Below are 21377 nucleotides of genomic sequence, written 5' to 3'. Positions count from 1 at the left end.
CCGAGATCAGTTGACTTAGCACAGGCCAATAATTGAACCTGAGACCTCCTAGTCTGTCTAACACTGTACTGCACTGAGAAGGCAGCTGACACTAATTGCTATTTTAAAAAAGTTCCTAATTAAATGTTGAAAATGTGTTATGAAACTTCAAATCTTTTCTCTACTAACATTCTTCACATAAATATGTCCCAACTGCAAGAATCAGAAGATAATTTGTATTTACTGTTCACAACTGCGCATGGTGTTAGATTTGCTGTACCATTCCCAAAAAATCTGTCATTAAGGCATTAAAGAAAGTCACGAGCTGAGGAAGTTAATGAATAGGAGTCAATTAAAAAATGACACAATTCAAGGAAAATTAATTACATCTACATCTTACTTAAACTACTGGCACTTTAGATTTGAATTTGCATAATTTCTTCCATCAGATCAAATTTGTATGTTAGAAGGCAACCACGGGTTTTCTGTTGATAGTAATGGAATTTAATGCTTCTAACACCCAATTTCAGTGCTACTGCACTGGCTAAAAGGCAAAGTGCCTTTCGTAACACCTTTTCAACATTTAATTAGCAATTAAATATGATGAGTGAAGACGAAAACCCACCACCAACTTTTCGGGGCAACAAGGGATGGGAATAAATGCAGACTTGTCACTGCTGTGCACATCCCGACAACAAATAGCAAAGGCTGGAGCATATGAACAATCAGCTCACTCCCAGCTTTCTTCGAGAAACCCAGGTGACTGTTCAAAGCATATCATACAGGGTATCATGATGGTTGAAAAGAGCAAGAGAAAAGACAAATGGAGTAATAGTGATTAGTTGATGCCAATCTTGGGTTTAAAATGTGTGTTGATTGTTGGAGGAAGGAAAGACTCAGGAGGATAAGCAGCTCCATAGATTGGAAGCCCTAGGAAGGAATAAGCTAGGGTAGGAAATAAAAACTGATTTTAACATTACCACCATGGGCAATGGAAAATCTAGGCCAGTGTGTACAAAAATGAAGTCTAACCTCATTCTTAGAAATGAAAGTTTTTCAATACTTTAAAGTACAGGTACTACAAAGTTGTAAAAGTTTGAAAACTGCACACTCATGTTATGAAATCTTTTGTGTCTGTCAACCAAACTAGACACACTGTAGTGAATGGGGTTAATTTTGACTTTGTGCAATAGTGTAAAACTGGTGATAGAGAGTCAGCAGCCCCAGTTTACATCTCTCCCGATTTTTATTTCCTTTGACTCAAGAACCACTAAATGAACACTGAAGAAGTTGTCAATGGTAAATAAACCTAGAGCCATCAGATATCTGCAGCCACTGACATTGAAAACTGGAAAATAAATCTTTCAGAGCAAGGGGGAGAAGCAGCATACCATTCAGCAAAATTATGTTTTTTTTTGAGAAATCAAGGTGGTAGGCCAAAGCTCATTGTGCAGGAAACTATTTTCACCAGACACTCACAGGGCCAACTATTCTAACCTTCCACTGTCAGGGTGGAGCTTTTCAATTGGGGTATCAGAAATGCCTGACATTTTGGTTGGTTGACGACACTAAGGAACCAAAGTCCATATTAAGGTCCATATTGGCCATATCAATCTACTCTGAGATTGATTACCTTGAAGCTCTTTAAGCTATCTTTGCAGATTGACTTTGTATATGTAAAACCATTAAGGTGCTTTTACTTCAGGTTGAGGATAACACTCTAGGATAGCGAAATTCAACCATTTGATGACACAAGTACAACAGGCACTCGGGCCACCAGCCAACTTGATTTATAACTTCAGTTAAGGACCCGGCACATAGTCTTGGGAGAGGGAGAAGTTGTGATGGTTCTTCTGAATTAGTTTAGAAGTAAAAGCTACTGATAAGTTAGCTGACACATCTGGAGCAGCAGTTGGAGCATTACAATTGCCTCTTTGCACTTGGACAAGGAACGGAAAAATAATAAGCAAAGTTCTTAATTGTGATCCTTCTAGAAACTGTGGCCACAATTTCACCAACTGAGGTGGGAGTGAGACGGGCGATATCCGTAACACATTTCCAGCCTGTTGACTGCTCCATCCCGTCTGTACGTGACTTTATGGTGATAGGGCTTGTTAAGCTTGCCCGGCGAGGTTCCCAGCCAATTAAAAGAAGCGGGTCTGATGATGTCACTTGATAATTTTGACAGTTGTGCTGTCAGTGTCCTACAGCATTGAGAAGCTGCAAACACTGACAAGCACTGCACAGAGGGGCACGGCTGCACCCAGGCTCTCCCATGACTCCCTCCATATGCTCTATCTACATTATCACTTTCCCATCTCACCAGCCACACCTCACACTCACCCTCATCCTCGTCCAATCATACCAACTAACAACACACAAGGGTAGGCACTTGGGTGTTTTATCCAATGTTTCTGTTAACGTGGTGTCAAACATTGAAACCTTTATTTTCAACACTTTGCGTTTTTGGACAGATTTGTGTGCACCTTTGGAAGTGACTTAGTGAGTTGCAGTGATATAATGGTTCCCCCCACAATGGTGATGAGTGTGAAAGGAATGGCTTGGGCATTGTAGGGATGCTTTATGATGTTGGTGTGGGGTGATGCCAACCTGGTGCATCATGTGGCAAACAGGGTGTACAGCGTTAAGTGAAGTAAATCTGGCCATGGTGAGGCTATCCTTGGCCTCCCAGGCAGCAATGTGGTTAGGTGCTGATGCTGTGTCCTGTGCAGCAGCAGTTGATTGCAGAGAAGGTTGGTGTTGTTGTGCTTGGTGCTGCTGGTGTGCCTGGTGTTGCTGGTGTGCCTGGTGATGCCAGTGTTGAGGCGGATCGTGTTCGGATTCCGAGGACCAAGGTGAGATTTTTTTCAAGAGCACTGAAGCTAATGGAATAGATGGCAGGTGAGGTTAAGATGACAAAAGCGATCTGTCAATGGTGAGAGAGGTTGTTCTCATGTGGTGACAGTGGATAGAGAGTTTACTCCCAACTCTTCCAACCTGCAAATCCAGCTTCTAGGAACATAGAAATTTACAGAAGGAGGCCATTTCAGCCCATCGTGTCTGTACCGGCCGACAAAGAGCCGCATGGTCTTGGTCAGCAGCCCTAAAGGTTACATATAAACCAATAAACAATGACGGAAAGGCAAAGAGCACCCAGCCCAACCAGTCCACCTCACACAACTGCGACACCCCTTATACTGAAAACATCTACACTCTACCCCATACGGAGCCATGTGATCTCCTGGGAGAGGCAAAAACCAGATAAAAACCCAGGCCAATTTAGGGAGAAAAAATCTGGGAAAATTCCTCTCCGACCCATCCAGGCGATCGAAACTAGTCCAGGAGATCACCCTGGCCGTATTCTATTCCCTGCAGTACTTACCATTATATCTGCTCCGTCCAACAAAAGATCATCTAGTCTAATCTCAATTACCAGCTCTACGTCCGTAACCCTGCAGGTTGCTGCACTTTAAGTGCCCATCCAACCATCTCTTAAAAGTGGTGAGGGTTTCTGCATCCACCACTCTTCCAGGCAGTGAGTTCCAGATCCCCACAACCCTCTGTGTAAAGAAGCCCCCCTCAAATCCCAACTAAATCTTCCACCACCCACCTTAAAACTATGCCCCCTTGTAATAGACCCCTCCACCAATGAAAATAGACCCTTACTATCCATTATGTCCAGGCCCCTCAAAATGTTATACACTTCAATGAGGTCTCCTCTCAACCTCCTCTGTTCCAATGAGAACAAACCCAGCCTATCCAATCTGTCCTTGTAACTAAGATTCTCCATTCCAGGCAGCATCCTAGTAAATCTCCTCTGCACCCTCTCTAGTGCAATCATGTCCTTCCTATAACACGGTAACCAGAATGGCACGCAGTACTCAAGCTGTGGCCTAACCAAAGTATTATACAATTTAAGCATAAGCTCCCCGCTCTTGTATTCTATGCCTCGGCCAATAAAGGCAAGCATTCCATATGCCTTCTTAATCACCTTATCCACCTGGCCTGCTACTTTCAGGGATCTGTGGACAAGCACTCCAAGATCCCTTTGTTCATCTACACTATTAAGTGGCCTACCGCTTAATGTGTATACCCTTTCCTTATTAGCCCTCCCAAAGTGCATCACCTCACACTTCTCTGAATTAAATTCCATTTGCCACTGCTCTGCCCACCTGACCAGTAGGTTGATATCCTCCTGCAGCCCATGACTTTCCTCGTCATTATCAACCACACAGCCAATTTTAGTGTCGTCTGCAAACTTCTTAATCATACTCCTTATATTCAAATCTAAATCGTTAATATATACCACAAAAAGCAACGGACCCAGTACTGAGCCCTGCAAAACCCCACTGGAAACATCCTTCCAGTCACAAAAACATCCATCAATCATTACCCTTTGCTTCCTACCTCCAAGCCAATTTTGGATCCAACTTGCCACTTTGCCCTGGATTCGATGGGCTTTAACCTTTGTGAACAGTCTATCATGTGGGACCTTATCAAAAGCTTTGCTAAAGTCCATATATACTACATCGTACGCACTACCCTCATCGACCCTCTTGATTACCTCAAGTTCAATCAGGTTAGTCAAACACGATCTTCCTGTAACAAATCCGTGCTGACTGTCCCTAATTTTCCTTTCCAAATGCAGATTTATCCTGTCTTTCAGGATTTTTTCCAATAATTTTCCCACACTGAGGTTAGGCTGACAGGCCTGTAATTACTCGGCCTATACCTTTTTCCCTTCTTAAACAAGGGTACTACATTAGCAGTCCTCCAATTCTCCGGCACCATGACCAGATCCAAAGAGGACTGGAAAAAGATGGTCAAGGTCTCGGCTATTTCCTCTTTTACTTCGCTCAACAGCCTGGGATGCATTTCATCTGGGCCTGAGGACTTATCTACTTTCAAAGCTGCTAAACCCCTTAATACTTCCTCTCTCACTATATTTATTTCATCCAGACCTCTTTCCTTTGTGACAACAGATGCAAAGTATTCATTAAGATTCCTACCAACATCTTCCACCTCCACACAAAGATTACCCTCATGGTCTCTAATAGGCCCTACCCGTTCTTTAGTTACCCTCTTCCTCTTAATATATTTATAGACCATCTTAGGGTTTTCCTTAACTTTACTGGCCAAGAATTTATCGTGCTCTCTCTTAGCATTCCAAATATCCTTTTTAATTTTGCCTCTTAACTTTCTATATTCCTCTAAAGATTCTAAAATATTTAGTTGTTGATATATGACATAAGCATCCCTTTTTTTCTTAATCCTCCCCTGTAGAAAGTGAACAGTTGTGAAATGGCAGCTTTTATATCACATTTGCAGCCGTCAACTATTCAGAAGAATGGATACTGATGGAACACCTGACCTATTTACCTGATGTGATCCCCGAGCACCGTGAAAAACTGGAAAAATGGTAAGTACAGCGCAAAATGGTGTTTAATTGCCTTTTAACAACCTCTTAATAATCTAAATTGCCTCTCCCGCTGCTTGCTGTTGGGTCTGTTCAATACTGACCGAACTGTCACTAGCAAGATTAGCGTGGAGGTGGGATGACAGTGGGCTCCCAAAGCGCTGTCAATCGTTTCAATTTTGACAGCTGATCCGCCTCCGATCCCACCCTCTCAGTGCCGGTAAAATTCAGACCTGTGTATTTATTGATTTCAGGTCAGGACAGAACTAGACTTGGATGAAATGCCCTTCCACAATTGAACTCGGTGTCAAGGCTCACAGATGAAGAATAGCCACCTGAGTGAGGTACCAATGGATTACTTGTGTCATGGAAGCACACTTCAGCAAGAGTCAACACTGTCAGTAAAAGAGAGAAAATTGTCACAAAATATTGCTTCTGTCCATTCTGTTTCACGTGATGTGTGTGGGAATTTTTTTTAACTCCAATTTCACTTTAGTAGAGATTGCTGGAAGCACAGGAAATAGATTAACCTTTAGTATTTTTTATGTATATACCTCTGTCTGCTGAACCATTATATCATCTTACAAAATTTGTAGTGTAAATTAATGATAATTCACTGTATTGCACTAAATGAGACACTAAACTGAAGGCCCCCATAATTCCATGTTATTTCCAGCATGTCTTTTGTGGAACATTGGGGCAACTACTTTTTATGGTAAGAAAATTGGAACAGAAACTTCTTAGCCAGTTGTCTGCTTCAAAATCATGCGCACAAAATTTCTGCAGGCTGGGTCCTTCCAATGTCTCACTCATCAAGTCCCCAACCCCCTCATCACCATTTATTACAATGAAGGCCAATGTTGTTGCATCCCTGAATATCTTGATTTTGCATTTGCAATGCACTAGGGACAAGGTAAAATGAGAGATCATGAGGCCCAAGTGCCACCCATAGCCGTCGAGGTTCCGCCAGAAATATATATATATTTTTTTGAGATTCCTTCGGTACCGCCCATCTGTTGCCCACTTGCTGCCCGGTGGGAGATTGGTCGCGGAGGTTCCACCGGAGCGACGTGCTGCCGCACGCCCATGCCGGGGGCGGGAAATCCGGCATGTTCCTCAAGTGCAATCCAGTAAGATTGCCCTGCCACCCACCAGAAGGACTGCCGGCAAAAAGCTGGTCTGAGCTGGCTGAGAGTCGGGCGGCAGGGAGAAACGCTGGGAGTGCTGCAGCACTCCACATCGTGGGTATCGTGCAGATGCTGGAGAATTATAAGTGGCTCTGAAATCTTGATGGGATGGACCTTAACCTGCACACAGACAGTTGAGAAATGTAAATCCATATGACTCCATTGAAGGGAAAGTGTGGTCGGGGAAGCGGCAATGGAAATGCCCTACAAGAGCGTTGACACCATTTCAGGTGGACCATATTTAGTGACAGATTGTGACTGCGCAGATGGTATGAGCTTATGTCAGAGTGTCAAGTTTGAAGATGTAAAGCTATGGCAGCATACGGCAAGTGATAGTGAGAATAGCATGACATGAGGTATGGAAGATGAAAAAATACATATAATGGATTGCAATGTCACTCATCTCAGGGGTGGCACTCCGCGATGTATGTCGTAATAAAAAGTGGGTTGAAGTGCAAGCCTTAATGTGTGCCCTGCAAGTAGTTCAACTGACTGGCATTGAATGGCAGCCTTCCAGCATTGGTAATCCTTACTTGTCGTTTCATTATGGCCTGATGACAGGACCCCTTATGCATTGTAGTCATATGTTTAGGACAAGATATTCCTCTTAGAGCAGAACACCTTTGGGAGAGCTGTGTTTTTCTCAGAAGGCACCATACATTATTTAAAAATGAGACACTTAACAAGAGAGGGTGAACAATGTGACTGTACTGAAAATCCCAGAATATCAAAAGTGAGACAACATAATAAACATTTGCATCATCAACGCCCACCCCTCTACCTGCTACCACCACCTTTCTTCCACCACCTCGCGCGCCCCTCCCCCCCCACCCCGATGTGAGGCCCATGGTCCTCTTCTTCATCCTGCCTTCAACACAGCGTGTCGTGCCCCTGCCCCTCAGTGCCCCTGCTTCAGCAGATTGTGCAAGTGGGCAGCCAGATCTCTGCAGACATATCTGTCTTGGCGAGAAGCTAGGGGGTGTGACTGAAGGCCCCGGCATCTCCGGCTCCTCGGGATCCATCGGCCTCGATGGTGTGGGCTCGGCGGTTTGCACGACCTGGCCAGAAGCCAGCGCTTGGCACATCGCCTCAACAGAATCGCTGGTATGCTCCAACGCACTAATGAGCCACTCCATCCAGCTGCTGAGCAAAGGTCTCGATGGTGGCAGCTACCCCAGCCATGGTCTGCAGCAGGTCGCGACCTATTTCCACGCTGGTCCTCGATAGCTGCGCCATCTCGTGAGCCATCCTGCATCCTCAGGTGGTTGTTGGGTGTTTGTGGGTTCACGCACCTTGGCTGATTTAGAGCCACGGCCTCTGCGCCTGCCAGCACTTGTTCCTGGTTCTTCCGGTTCGAAGCCCATGCATTCGGACCCCAACTCCGAGGATCTCCGGACAGGTGGCACATGTGTCAGGAGGCTGCTGTTCTCCTCTTCCAGCTCTACTACCCCAAGTGGCTCGATCGCGAGCCCTTCTCCCTCATCACTCTCCTGTTCTTCCAGACTCTGGGTGGCAAAGTTGGGTGCAGTGGATATGGGTGATTTTGAGGGGGGTGGAGGAAGGAGCCGCTGTCTTGGGCTGGTGACAACGTCGGGGTGGGAAAAGTTGGGGCCACACTCCTCCTTTGTGTGCCAGAGGTGGATGGTGTGCATTGATCGGTGCTGTCCCAATCACCATCTGCAAGTAGAGGCCATCATTTCAGTCTATAGGGGGGTGGGCTAGTGGGGGGGATTGGTGTCACTGACATGTGGGGCGTCCCATCTCACATTGTGCCATCAAGGAGTTTCATCTCTACATGGGCACACCAATAATGGCCAACAAAATGTGCGAGAGATCCCATTTGACTTAACATTGCATGAGCTTTCATCCATCAGCTTTCCGCACAGCGGAGATTAGTATAACCTTACCATGCTCTAGTACGGGATCTGCATCTTCCTTTGTGGTTGCACGGTGGTGGTCACCCACCAATGCCAAGGCGTGCTCCTCTAGCCTGCTCAACTCTTATTAGCTCTGCTGGGCCCCCTCATGTGGCACTGAGGCGTGCTGCCTTGGATGTATTTTTCTTCTGCAGAAAGAAAAGTGCCAGCCTTGACCCCTTTTGCAGCACACACACACTCACACACACAGACACATCTGGCACAGAGCCTTTTGGTGTTCTATGGGAGGCCTCCAATAAATGGTTACTCACTCTTGCTGACGCCATCACATTGTTCCAACGTTTCCTCCACTGGTCCCCATCCCGCTCAATGTTGGCCATTGAGGACACGGCCTCACCAATGCCACTCCAAATCCATCTGTATTGTGGTGCTAGAGGCTTGCCACGAACATCCCGGGTGAGGTCTTTATACCTGCGCTCAACCTCTGATACAAGCCCCTCCCGTTCTTCATCATTAAACCAGGGAGCTCTGGCCTTGGTTTTAGCAGTCTTCATTGAAGCCTTCTGTCCATTCATTTTAATGCCCCCGATGGATGGCTGATGATAAATTTGGTCCTCTCTATTTCCAACACTCTCTCTCCCCTCTCCAACTGGCAGTTGCAAGGGAAGTGAGCAGAATTCAAGCGCATGCGCAGATGTCCCAATCGCGGTAAATCTGACATCAGCTGTTCAATAGAACTACAAAAAAAAAACAAGTCTCGTGCACGCGCGGTGCACGGCCTCCGAAGTTTTCCGATTTGTGAGGCCTGCACTTGCCGCCCACTGCTGCCTGTCGCCCACACCCGCCCGCCGACCCCTGCCTGCCGCTGCTGCCAAAACAACCGCGATGAAAATCGCTCCCGCCCTGCCCCAGCGGCAGCGGGCTTCAAAAAGTTGTACTTGTTGCTTATTACTTGTCTGTGGGAGTGCGAGACCACTGGAAGCTTTTGACAGTCACCACCCCCATCCTCGGGGTTAACCCGAGAGTCTGCATGTTGAGATGTCCCTCAAGCATTCTGTTTAGGTGAGCACCCACGAGTTCTGGGTTCCACAACATTGAAGCAATAGGCAGCCTTCTCCTTGCCCTATTTTGCGAAGGTGACGTATCGTCAGCCTGTGCTGGGAAGGTGACTCATCCTCATCCACTTCTCCGGCTCTGTGATTCATACGGTAACACATCTTCACTAATATTAACTAATCACCCTGCACTACCGAGTGAAAGTACTTGAGTTGCTGCATGGAAGTGAAAAAACAAATTACAGAAGCGGCAAAATTGAGGTGGTTGTGACAGAGGAATGTGGGGCAGGATGTTGGTCCAGGGACTCACAGGTAGACTTGACAGCAACTTCTTCTCCCTCTTCATAAACATCATCCTTGTCACCTTCATTATCTTCATGGTTCATGAGGAAGAAGTTCTGTCTTTTTCACGTTATCAATGTCTTTCTACTCCTCCCCCTATGGTCACAAGCATTTATATGGTGGATCTTCAGGAAAGAAGGGTACAAGTCAAGAATTGGTGAGTGTGACAGCCTTGGGATTAAAGAATCAGAGAAGGGTGTGGAAGTTGTGGCTGTGTGGTGCTTCACAGAGATGCTACAGTGACTGTGTGGGTGTGGAGACACCAGCACTATGCCCCCAACCTCGCCACCTCTCCCAGCAAGAGCAAAGTGCATTTCCATCAGGTCCATGGTCTGCACCTCGTAGCTCTGGAGGTGAGCTCCTTGATGTCTGGGATGTTCCATCTGATGACCTGCATGCCTCTGATGGGTATTGTGTAGTTGCAACAAGATTGTGTGCATTAGGGAAAGAGTGGTAATTGAGGACCGTCTCCATTGGGCAGCTGAGGTAAGAGACGTGATGGAAGAAGAGGAAGGGGTTTACGGTTCTCCATGCTGTTCGGAGAGATGGCTTCACATACTGTAAGATCCCAACTGTGTGCCTCCTTTAACACCCACTAAACGTGAAGGGTTAGTTGTGGAGCTCTTAGTTTTAGAAAGCGAAGAGTGTACTGCTGCACATGGTGCCCAAGTCAGAACAGGAACAGTGGCTAATGTGTTAACATGCCTAACCTGGTCAGGTCATTGAACTTCTTGTGGCACTGGTCTGCAATTCTGGGAGTAAGACAGTTGGCAGTGCATGGCATAAAAGAACATTTTTTTAACGCTTCCTCCCATGCTGAGCCAGCAGTCTGTCTCTCCTGTGTTCACTCTCCTTGAGTAGGTTTGGAGGTCAGTCTCAATGAAATTTTGAGCTCTTCTGTTTCTCCTTCCACTGTCAAAGTCCCTGTGCCAGATGCTCCAGCAGAAAAGTGGGACAAATTGACACGTAATACAACTACCTGACAGTGAGCTTTGTGCTGGAAACCTTTTCCTATTTACTTGCTTCTGCAATCTGTCAGACTTGGCTTTTAAAAGGCTGCACTCTGATTACCAAGCACTCTCACACATCACTCCCATTGTGCTGGAAATCCTCCACTCAATGTGCAAATGAGCTGAGAATTATGCCAGATTTAGCTCTGTTGAGCCTCAATGGGTATAATTCTGACATGCTGGTCTAAATTTGGTGCATGTCACCACATGGAATTTCAGGGACAACATTTCCTTTAATTACCTTATATTTTCAAACAGTAAAGCAGCACAAGTTAGTCATAAATTTAGGTATGGCGACTGCATTTGAATTTTTTTGCTCTGAAATAAACATTTCTCCACTTTGACACAGGCTGAACTACTGTCATACGAACAAATTCGGGTTCAAAAATATACAACATTGTTATTTGCAGCCATCGATATTACACAGCCAGCGAGCACTCAAACTTTACACATTTCTCTTTTCAATGAATAAAATCAAAAGCCTTTACTGCTTAATCTGGAACACACTATCTGTAAAATCTACAACATATTACTGCAAATATATTTGCAGGTTCTCATTCTTTCCCTGATATGTTCCATTTACTATAGGCTATTATTTCACAATTATTCATCAATTTCTCCCATTTACATGCATTGTTGTTTTAGCACAACGTTTAGAAATGTGAAACCTGCGAATAAAACATGATTTCAAGTCTTTCCTTTTACCAAACCATTTCAATAATGAGTGCTCACAAGAGCTTGATTGATATCAGAGTCAGCATTATGCACCGAGGATCAATACACTATGTTGGCTTGTCGGGCAGCAAATGCATATTTTTCAGCTGGTTTGTTTCCATTCAAGTGACGATCTCACACGAACAGTTTTCACCTTATTAAGAAACATTACCACAGATCATCTGTGAAAAAGTTGCAACATAATCTAGTGATTCTTCACAGTTGGTATTTGCCTTTAACAACACTCTTGATCTTACCAAATAAAGTCCCGGCAATGTGAACAATATGTTGGCTGTCTAAGGTAGGTGGCCATAAACTTGTGCCCATTGACCTGATGGACCCTGCGCCGCACAGCTCCTTGTCTCTTCCTGGGCCGCATTCGTTCTCTGAACACACGTTCTTCATTCTCCTTTGGTGCTGCAGAGACCAAGAAAATTATTACTGAATATAAATCTGAAGCATTGAGAATAACATCAACTCACGGCTGCCCATTTTCCTGGCGCACAATCGGCGTGAGATCTCCGAATTTCATGCCATGATTTGCCTTGTTCAAACTGAGTTGGATGCCATAGTGGCTTGGGCGACTTTTCGAAGACCCGGGTACCTACCTGAACAGGCGTTGCCTCCTTAAAAATGCACTTGGGGTCCTACTCCGGTGGTAAGATCTCAAATGTGAAATTCAGGTACAAATGGGCAGGGTGTGCTCTATCTGGTTGCATCAGGCGTCGGGCAGCCTCACCAGCAATCCTTCAAACGGCAGCTGGAGGCTGCTCAAAATTTGCAGTTTTTATTTTTGTGGGCCTACACAAAAGATTCAGTCCATTGCTGGCACATTCGGGGACCCCTGCCCCTGGGATAGCCTCATCCCCCATCCTCCTCCCAGATTTCACCTGCCTGTTAGCTCAGCAAAGGTGCCGGCTGATTGCCTGCCCTTCCGATCAGCAAACTGCAATATGGTGCCCATTTGATGCCCGCAGCAGCACTTAAATAAGGCTCGAAGCCAAATTTGGCACGGGCCTCAGGGCAAGCATAATTTCTTGAGACTTATTTTTCGTGGAGAATTGCGATGTTTCTATACCAATTTTTTTTAAACTACAGGGTTACTATTCATACTGTCCTGTGGGGCACTGATGCACCAATGCATTGAGCCACGGTGTGGTAGGTTGGATATTTATATTCATGATTCCTCAAACACTGACTCTCCTCATACAGAGCTCAGCGGGGCCACTTAGAGGAGGAGCTTCCACACAGTAAGAGAGAGTGCGAGTTAACACATGGCCGTCTTGGGCTACCCTTAGTTCTAAAGAGATGTAGGTAAAGACCTCAGATTAGACTATCTACTCATCCTCAGTCAGGGCATGGTGCAATACACTAAAAGATGGGAGAGAAAAAAATCTAAAACTGGTGAGGAGGAGAGGCGATGGGACTAAAATCAACAATAAAAATCAAGGAACAAAGTAATACTCTATGGATTGATAAATTTTCCCGTATCATTTCACGATATAATTAGAAATAATTTTTGCCAGTGTTACATGATTGAAGCAGATGTATATTTCAACAGGTGCAAGAGGTATTTACCACTAAAAGAGTGAAACTCATTGGTGCACTTTCTAAGGGCATTGTGTGCAAATAACACTTGCAGCGCAGTTATTTAATCCTATTTTTTAGAACATTATTTACAGGGGATACTACAGTTGCTAGGCCCTATTTTCAAAAGCTTGGATTCTTTATGCAACAGTTGTGGAATTTGTAGCTGCACCAAGTGTGCTAGAACTGATCAGGTCCAGTGACTGAGTCAGGATATGCAAAAGTCACAATTTTAAAATTACGCGTAAAAACTGAAGGCCCCAGATACTAACATCCCCAATTTTTTAAAAGCTGAATTATAAATTTCACTAACAAGTTGAGTTTTATGGGGTATATTTCCTCAGATTTTAATTAACAGATGAAAACATAGCCCTTTTCTTCAAACTAAGATTTAGTGCACAAAATAAATGTTTATTTAAAATCTCTATTTTTTTTCTCTGCATAACATCACAGTTGCATCATTTGAAACATAGCATGATTTTTGCTGTAAATTAATGTTAAAACAGATCATAAATTGCACCAGTCATAATCCTGATTCTTGTTAAAAAAAACTGTAATTTGCAACAGTGCATAAAGTCATACACTTGTAATAAGGGGAATTTAAAAATACTTAAGGTATGACTTATAACCCACATTATTATAAGGGGAATTTAAATATACATAAGGTGTGACATATAATCGACACTATAATAAGGAGAATTTAAATATAGTTAAGGTATGACTTATAATCCACATTATAATAAGGAGAATTTAAATATACATAAGGTGTGACTTATAACCCACATTATAAGGGGAATTTAAATATACATAAAGTGTGATTCATAACCCACATTTTGCACCCATGCAAACAACTGAAAACAAAATCTTGCAAAATGTTACATCTGAATCTCTCCCACAATTTATGCTGGCATTCTTCTGAATTGTTCAAAAATGGTGCAAATAAGATTCTGCTGGCATAAAACAAGCTCAAGCTACATCGAAAGAAATAAAAAGAACTGATCAGAAATGTATTTGTGCTGCCAGAAAATGTTTTGAAGATAGGGCCTGTGATCTATTGCAGCTCAGTAGCAGAAAGACATTTCAAAAGCATGTTGTCAACCGTCTCAGGTTAAACCTGGATCAAAATCAAAACCTCCTCAATTCCAGCTACAGTTCTTAGCAACCTCCTCCGTGGGTGGCAAATGAATCATTTGAGTATCACAGAGGGTTACGAATGCATAAGAAGATTTTTAAGTAACAAATATTAATCCTTTCACTACATCCAGTAGAAACCCTTATCTTCAGGCTTGATTTGATGCTGTGTTAACTTTTAATCAAACTACACCCACTTCAAGAGTTTTGGAAAGAGGGGACGTTGAACAGAGATTAACAGTGGTATAGAAAGAAGCTGATAGTGCAACAAAAGTATTACGTTACTCAGGTGCAACATTTTAAAGTCTATATATACCACAAAACAATCTCTCTGCTAATATTTTTGGATCAGGAATGGCAACTTCTCGTTTTATATCTTAAAGAAAAAAACACTGCACTAGAAAGAAAAAGATACTGTTGGTCTCTAATCAATGCGCACAGTCTGCCTGGCATCACTATGGAACAACTGCACCTATGTCATTGCACAACACCATCGACAAGTATCGATCTCAACAATTCAGTCAGCATCACAAAGAATATGTCTTCAAGTAGCAGGTAAGAAAAATACATCAAGTTTTAAACAAATACACAATTACATGGAAACTTTCCAAAGCAATAAAAACATTAAAACAAGAAGGTGCTTATAGGAGATTAGCAAGTTCTATACAAAAGAATATCAAATGCAACTTGAGCACGATAAGGCTGCACAATATTACTGGTCATGATATGACAGCAGGGTGGATGTACCGTGACCATTTCCTCTTTGTTTTCTATACCCTCCTGCACTGTTTATTATACGGTAAATCAATAAAAATCACAAATAAAAGGCGAGTTGAAATAATTGCAAAAGTATAATTTAATAGTTAAAAGGTGGAGCCTTGCAGTAGCTGCGTAAGGTAAGAAAGGTGATTCTAAAGGAGACAGGAAGCGTCTGGTGTGTCTATCATTAAGTTGTAAAATAATGCATTAGTTTTACAGGCCCTTAATCACAAAGCAGATTTAAAATTTCAAGTGTTTTTGCCTTTTGACAAAAAATACCCTACCTGATTTTTGGAGCCCAGATTGTGGAGCAGTTCTCAGCATGCCCATTTCTGAAAGGAAACCAGTGCCTGATGAGAGGAAGTCACTTGTGAAGTTTGGTTAAAATTTACTAAAATGATTTTTTAATCTCACTGAGGTGAAAAGGCAATGTTTATGTGTACAAGGACATACAGTTTTGCAATATACCCATTTTCAAGAGAAGTGTGGTGTTGGATAAGAGGAAATTGCTGGTGAAGTGTAATTAAAATTTAATAAAGCAACTTTTTAAATTGTTAAGCTGAGACGCCAGTGTTTCTGTACTCATGCAGACATGCACATATTTTCTCCAATGCTCCCATTTTGAATAGAAGCCAGATGGCCAATTTTAACTACCGGCAGAGAATAGGCAGGCGGCAGGCACCTGTTCTTGCCGGCAGGAAGTCCGTGCCATGTAGAAACCTGGCTCTCATTTCCATTCCGCCAGTGAGCTTCAAGTGCCAAAACGGGGGTCCTGCTTCAGGTCACCGCTTCTGGGAGGGCAGGAAACTGGCCGGCTCCCCCACTGAGTCGGTCAACAGTCGAAAGCGATCCCGAGGGTGGCAGGGGAGGTTTGGGAGTGCAGAGAGGCCGGAATGTGCTGCCAGCAGCCCAGATGTTGGTGTGGGCCCAGGAGGAACACCCCTGCTTCTGCTGGCCCCACAAAAAGTATTTCCGGAGCTGTTTCATGAGCAGCCTCCAGCTGTCCCTTCAAGGACCCCTGATTAGGCCGCCATATTTGTACCTCGAAATTGCAAGCAGGGTCTGACAGAGGTTCCTCCAATTTGCACAGTTTACAATGGCTCCTGCCCAATGCAGGTGGTGGGCGGGGGGCCTGCGGCCTTGTAAAATAACAAGCAGTAGGATCAAGCTGGTAAGTGCAGCACTCCAAATTTATTGCTGCTATCACCCAACTTCCAACTGGCAGACCGAGTTAAAATCAACCATATGAAATAAAAATTAAAGTTAGAGATTGATTTTGAGACGACAAATTAATATTTAACTAAAATGCCACTAGACACTCTGATGGCTTCTAATATGTACATTTTCTTTAAAAGGAAGCCATAGGGAGACAAGAAGATGCCCAATTAGGTCCCCTTTCGAAACGAATCTACTGTCTAATGTAACTGAAGTCATCTTAAAAGTACTACAATGTTTTTGTTATGATAATAAGTTAGTGTCCACAGGCAGACTGATTGTGCTGTAAACAATGCTCTCAGCTCCTACTCATATTTCAGATATCAAACAAGAGAAGGAATGAAAAACAGGCCAATAATTTGGCAAGGGATAATGAGAGGAATACATGAGAAGCGAACAAGAACTATAAGCAAGAATTTACTCTTGGTGATATTCGCATCTATGCCAATCTGAGAAAGTAGCAAAAGCTGTGCCAAAAAGCTGGCAGCTCAAAAATAGCCCTGAATATAGGCTGTGACAAATAGTTACACTTAGAATACAGTGGGGAATGGGCTTGTCATATCTTACATTGCAAGTACATTGCAGCACTTGTATAGCAGAAGATTGTGGCAGAAGTTGTCAGGATTTTGCACTGTTTCTTATGATGTAATTGCAGGCTGTTATGGATGTGTATTGGTATTCTGTTTTGCTAATCATAGGGAATTCTGCAAATTAATGTTAAATGATGAATCAGTTTTATCTTGTTATAAACCTCTCATTAGTTTCATTGGCCCCAAGTTTCGCCATGATTTGCTCCTGATTTTTAGGAGCAACTGGTGTAGAACGGAGTATCTTAGAAATCGGAATTCTCGTCATTTAGTTTGCTCCAGTTCTAGTCAGTTAGAACAGTTTCACTTTGGAACAGAATTTTTTTTTTCAAAAGGGGTCGTGTCCGGCCACTTACGCCTGTTTTCAAAGTTTCGTCAGTGAAAACTTACTCCAAACTAACTTAGAATGGAATGTGAAGATTTTTGTACGCTCGAAAAAACCTTGTCTACACTTTAGAAAATCAGGCGTAGGTTACAAATCAGGCGTAGGGAATGGTGGGGGGGAGGGGGGGGTTTAAAGGGAAGATTACAAACATTAAACACTTCAGTTTTACAAATAAAGAGCCATCATCAATAATAAATGATAAAAACATCAATAAATCAACCAATAAATCAATCAAAAAAAATTAGTAAGAAATAATTTTTTTTTAAATCAATAAATAAAACATTTTCTACTTACCGATTGCAGCACCGGGAGCCCTCCAACAGCGTGCTGGGAGACCCCCCCCACCCCCAGTGTGTCTCTGTCAGTGTTTCTATCTCTTTGTCTGTCTGTGTGTCTCTCATTCTCTGCCTGTCAGTGTCTGTGTTTCTGACAGCGAGGGGAGGGGGAGGGGGGGAGAGGGAGAGGGGGGGAGCAGAGGGAGGCAAGGGGGAGGGATGGGGGAGAAGGGGGAGGGGGGGGGGAAAGAAAAATGGGGGAAAGGAGAAGGGGGGGAAAGGGGGGGAAAGGAGAGGGGGGAAGGAGATGGGGGGGAAAGGAGATGGGGGAGGGGGAAAGGAGATGGGGGAAAGGAGATGGGAGGGGAAAGAAGAAGGGGGAGGGAGGTTGAACGGGCTGAGAAAAAAATTAAGAAAAGATACTATATTGTCTCAGAAAGAAAACTAGTGGCACAATCCATTGGAATAGCAACACACAGTGTCATGGAGGAGTAGAATGCCTATTCGTAGCCATGACTCCACATCGAAGATATAAGAGGTGTCAGGAAGCAAAAGAAAGGAGCTTTCTCGGAGAAAAATCAGAAGTTGTACAATCCCAATCATTTGTACAGCAGCATTGGTAAAGGCCTTAAAGCCAAGGCCTGCCTACCCCTGACCTACAGAAAGATGCAGAAGCATGCAACATAGGCTGGCCAGACATCCCTGATTTCTAGGGATTTGGGAAGGTGTCCCCGGGCAAACAATGTCCCTGAAAGAGGCCCTGGTTTAAAATTCTCATCCCCGATACTGAGTCTTTGAGTTTTTTCAATGCTAATGCACAGGAACTCGCTTCTCGGAGACTTTTGGCCCGTTTTGGCAGGAATGAATTTCTGGAGCTGGTTCAATGGAGGCATCAATGGTGGCCCCGCCTTCCCACAATGCAATGCAGCTGAGAAAAGGCCCTATTTTTTGCTCTGGCTGCACTGAACAGTCAGGGATTGAGTCACCTGATCACTGCTTCCCCCAATGGTGACTGGCCGGATGGTGGGACCTTCCAATGCACGGGAAAAGCCAAGGGAGTGGGGAGAGCAGGTGGGTGCGTGAATTTGATTTACTTTACCAATTTATTTGTATGGTGCATTATGGATTTTTTATTGAATAAAGGAAGGCAGGTAGCACAGGAGTCCCCTGAGTCCATCTCGCTCTCCAACCGGTATTCCCTTCTGAGTACCGGTGGGGGCGATGGTGCCTATGGGGAGTGCAGCCAGAGCCAAGTCCACGGCACCATGGGTGGCTCAGCTTCACAGTGGACGAGGAAGAAGAATGGAAGAGCTATAATGGCAGGGGATTCAATAGTCAGGGGAGCAGACAGGCGTTTCTACAGCCACAGATGTGACTCCAGGATGGTATGTTGCATCCCTGGTGCCAGGGTCAAGGATGTCACCGAATGGCTGCAGGGCATTCTGGGGGGAGAGTGTGAACAGCCAGAGGTTGTGGTCCATATCGGTACCAATGACATAGGTAGAAAGAGGGATAAGGTACTGCAGGCAGAGTTTGAAGAGCTAGGAGAGAGATTAAAAAGCAGGACCTCAAATGTAGTCATCTCCAGATTTCACCCAGTGCTACGAGCTAGTGAGTACAGAAATAGGAGGATAGAGCAGATGAATGCGTGGCTGCAGAGATGGTGCAGGAGGGAGGGCTTTAGATTCCTGAGGCATTTGGACCGGTTCTGGAGGAGGTGGGACCTGTATAAGCCGAATGGGTTGCATCTCAACAGAGCCGGGACTGTGACAAAATTAGTCTGAAGGGTATAGAGGGTGTGGAATTCCTAAAATGCAGTCTAGAGAACATTTTTAGCCAATATGTAGCAAGCCCAACACAGGAGGGGGTGGTTCTTGATTTAGTTTTAGGGAATGAAGCTGGGCAGGTGGAAGGGCTATCAGTGGAAGAGTATTTAGGTGCTAGTGACCATAATTCAGTTAGATTTAAGGTAATTATGGAAAAGGACAAGGATAGACCAGGAATAAAAGTTTTAAAATCGAGCAAAAGCCAACTTTGCCAAGCTGAGAGGTGATATGGCCACAGTGGACTAGAAACAGCTACTTGAAGGTAAGGCAGTGTCAGAGCAATGGGAGGCATTCAAGGAGGAGATCGGCAGGGTTCAGGCCAAATATGTGCCCTTAAAGAAAAAGGGTGGGACTAACAAATCTAGAGCCCCCGTGATGTCTAGGGACATACGGGGTAGGATAAAGAAAAAAAGTGAGGCTTATGACAGATACCGAGGGGTAAATACTGCAGAATCTCTAGAGGAGTAGAGAAAGTGCAGGGGTGAAATTAAAAAGAATATTAGGAAAGCAAAGAGAGAGCATGAAAAATTATTGGCTAGTAAAATTAAGGAAAACCCAAAGATGTTTTATCGATATATTAAGAGCAAGAGGATAACTAAAGAAAGGGTAGGGCCTATAAAAGAGACCACGAGGGTAATGTGTGTGTGGAGGCGGAAGATGTGGGTATGGTTCTTTGCGTCTGTTTTCACAAAAGAGAGGGGCGATGCAGACACTGCTATCGAGGAGGAGAAGTGTGAAATATTAGATAAAATAAAAATAGTGAGAGAGGAGGCATTAAGGGGTTTAGCAGCTTTGAAAGTGGATAAGTCCCCACGCCCAGATGAAATGTATCCCAGGCTGTTAAGCGAAGCAAAAGAAGAAATAGCAGAGGCTTTGACCATCATTTTCCAATCCTTGCTGGCTTCATGTGTGGTGCCAGAGGACTGGAGGACTGCTAATGTGGTATCTTTGTTTAAAAAGGGAGAAAGGGATAGACCGAGTAATTACAAGCCAGTCAGCCTAACCTCGGTGGTGGGAAAATTATTGGAAAAAATCCTAAAGGGCAGAATAAATCTTCACTTCGAAAGACACAGATTAATCGAGGACAGTCAGCATGGATTTGTTAAGGGAAGGACGGGTCTGACTAACTTGATTGAATTTTTCAAGCGGGTAACCAGGAAGGTCGATGAAGGCAAAGTGTATGATGTAGTGCATATGGATTTTAGCAAAGCTTTTGATAAAGTCCCACGTGGCAGACAGGTCACAAAAGTAAACGCCCATGGGATCCAGGGCAAAGTGGCAAGTTAGATCCAAAATTGGCTCAGAGGCAGGAAGCAAAGGGTAATGTTGATGGGTGTTTTTGCGACTGGAAAGATGTTTCCAGTGGGGTTCCGCAGGGCTCAGTACTAGGTCCCTTGCTTTTTGTGGTATACATCAATGATCTAGACTTGAATATAGGGGGGTATGATTAAGAAGTTTGCAGATGATACAAAAATAGGTTGTGTGGTTGATAATGGAGAAGAAAGCTGCGGACTGCAGGAAGATATCAATCAACTGGTCAGGTGCGCAGACCAGTGGCAAATGGAATTTAATCCCGAGAAGTGTAAGATAATGCATTTGGGGAGGGCTAACAAGGAAAGGGAATACCATTAAATGGTAGGATACTGAGAAATGTAGAGGAACAAATGGACCTTGGAGTGCATGTCCACAGATCCCTGAAAGTAGCAAGCCAGGTAGATAAGGTGGTTAAGAAAGCATATGGAATGCTTGCCGTTATTAGCCGAGGCATAGAATACAAGAGCAGGAGGATTAAGCTTGAACTGTATAAAACACTGGTTAGGCCACAGCTGGAGTACGGCGTGTAGTTCTAGTCACCGCATTACAGGAAGGACATGGTTGCACTGGAGAGGGTATAGAGGTGATTTACGAGTGTGTTGCCAGGAATGCCGAATCTAAACTATGAGGACAGATTGGATAGGCTGAGAGGAGACCTCATTAAGGTGTATAAAATTATGAGGGGCCTAGATATAGTGGATAGAAAGGGCCTATTTCC

At 44.1% G+C, this 21377-nt stretch overlaps 1 protein-coding gene across 3 annotated transcripts in view; it reads right to left on the bottom strand.

The window, feature by feature from the left end:
* LOC139273052 (protein kinase C epsilon type) overlaps positions 1 to 21377 on the bottom strand; it is an 801226-nt gene that overhangs the window by 349351 nt on the left and 430498 nt on the right. For 2 of the 3 annotated variants that reach the window (XM_070889353.1, XM_070889356.1), the window contains exons 3-4: positions 15342 to 15389; positions 11838 to 11997 (exon numbers count right to left, since the gene is read on the bottom strand). In XM_070889353.1, coding sequence (XP_070745454.1) covers positions 11838 to 11997; positions 15342 to 15389 — 208 coding nt within the window. The remainder of the gene's footprint in view (positions 1 to 11837; positions 11998 to 15341; positions 15390 to 21377) is intronic. The other variant, XM_070889354.1, reaches the window with a different exon arrangement.

This window comes from Pristiophorus japonicus, chromosome 9, assembly GCF_044704955.1.
Source record: "Pristiophorus japonicus isolate sPriJap1 chromosome 9, sPriJap1.hap1, whole genome shotgun sequence".
NCBI lineage: Eukaryota > Metazoa > Chordata > Chondrichthyes > Pristiophoridae > Pristiophorus > Pristiophorus japonicus.
This window is presented reverse-complemented; position numbering and strand designations above follow the sequence as displayed.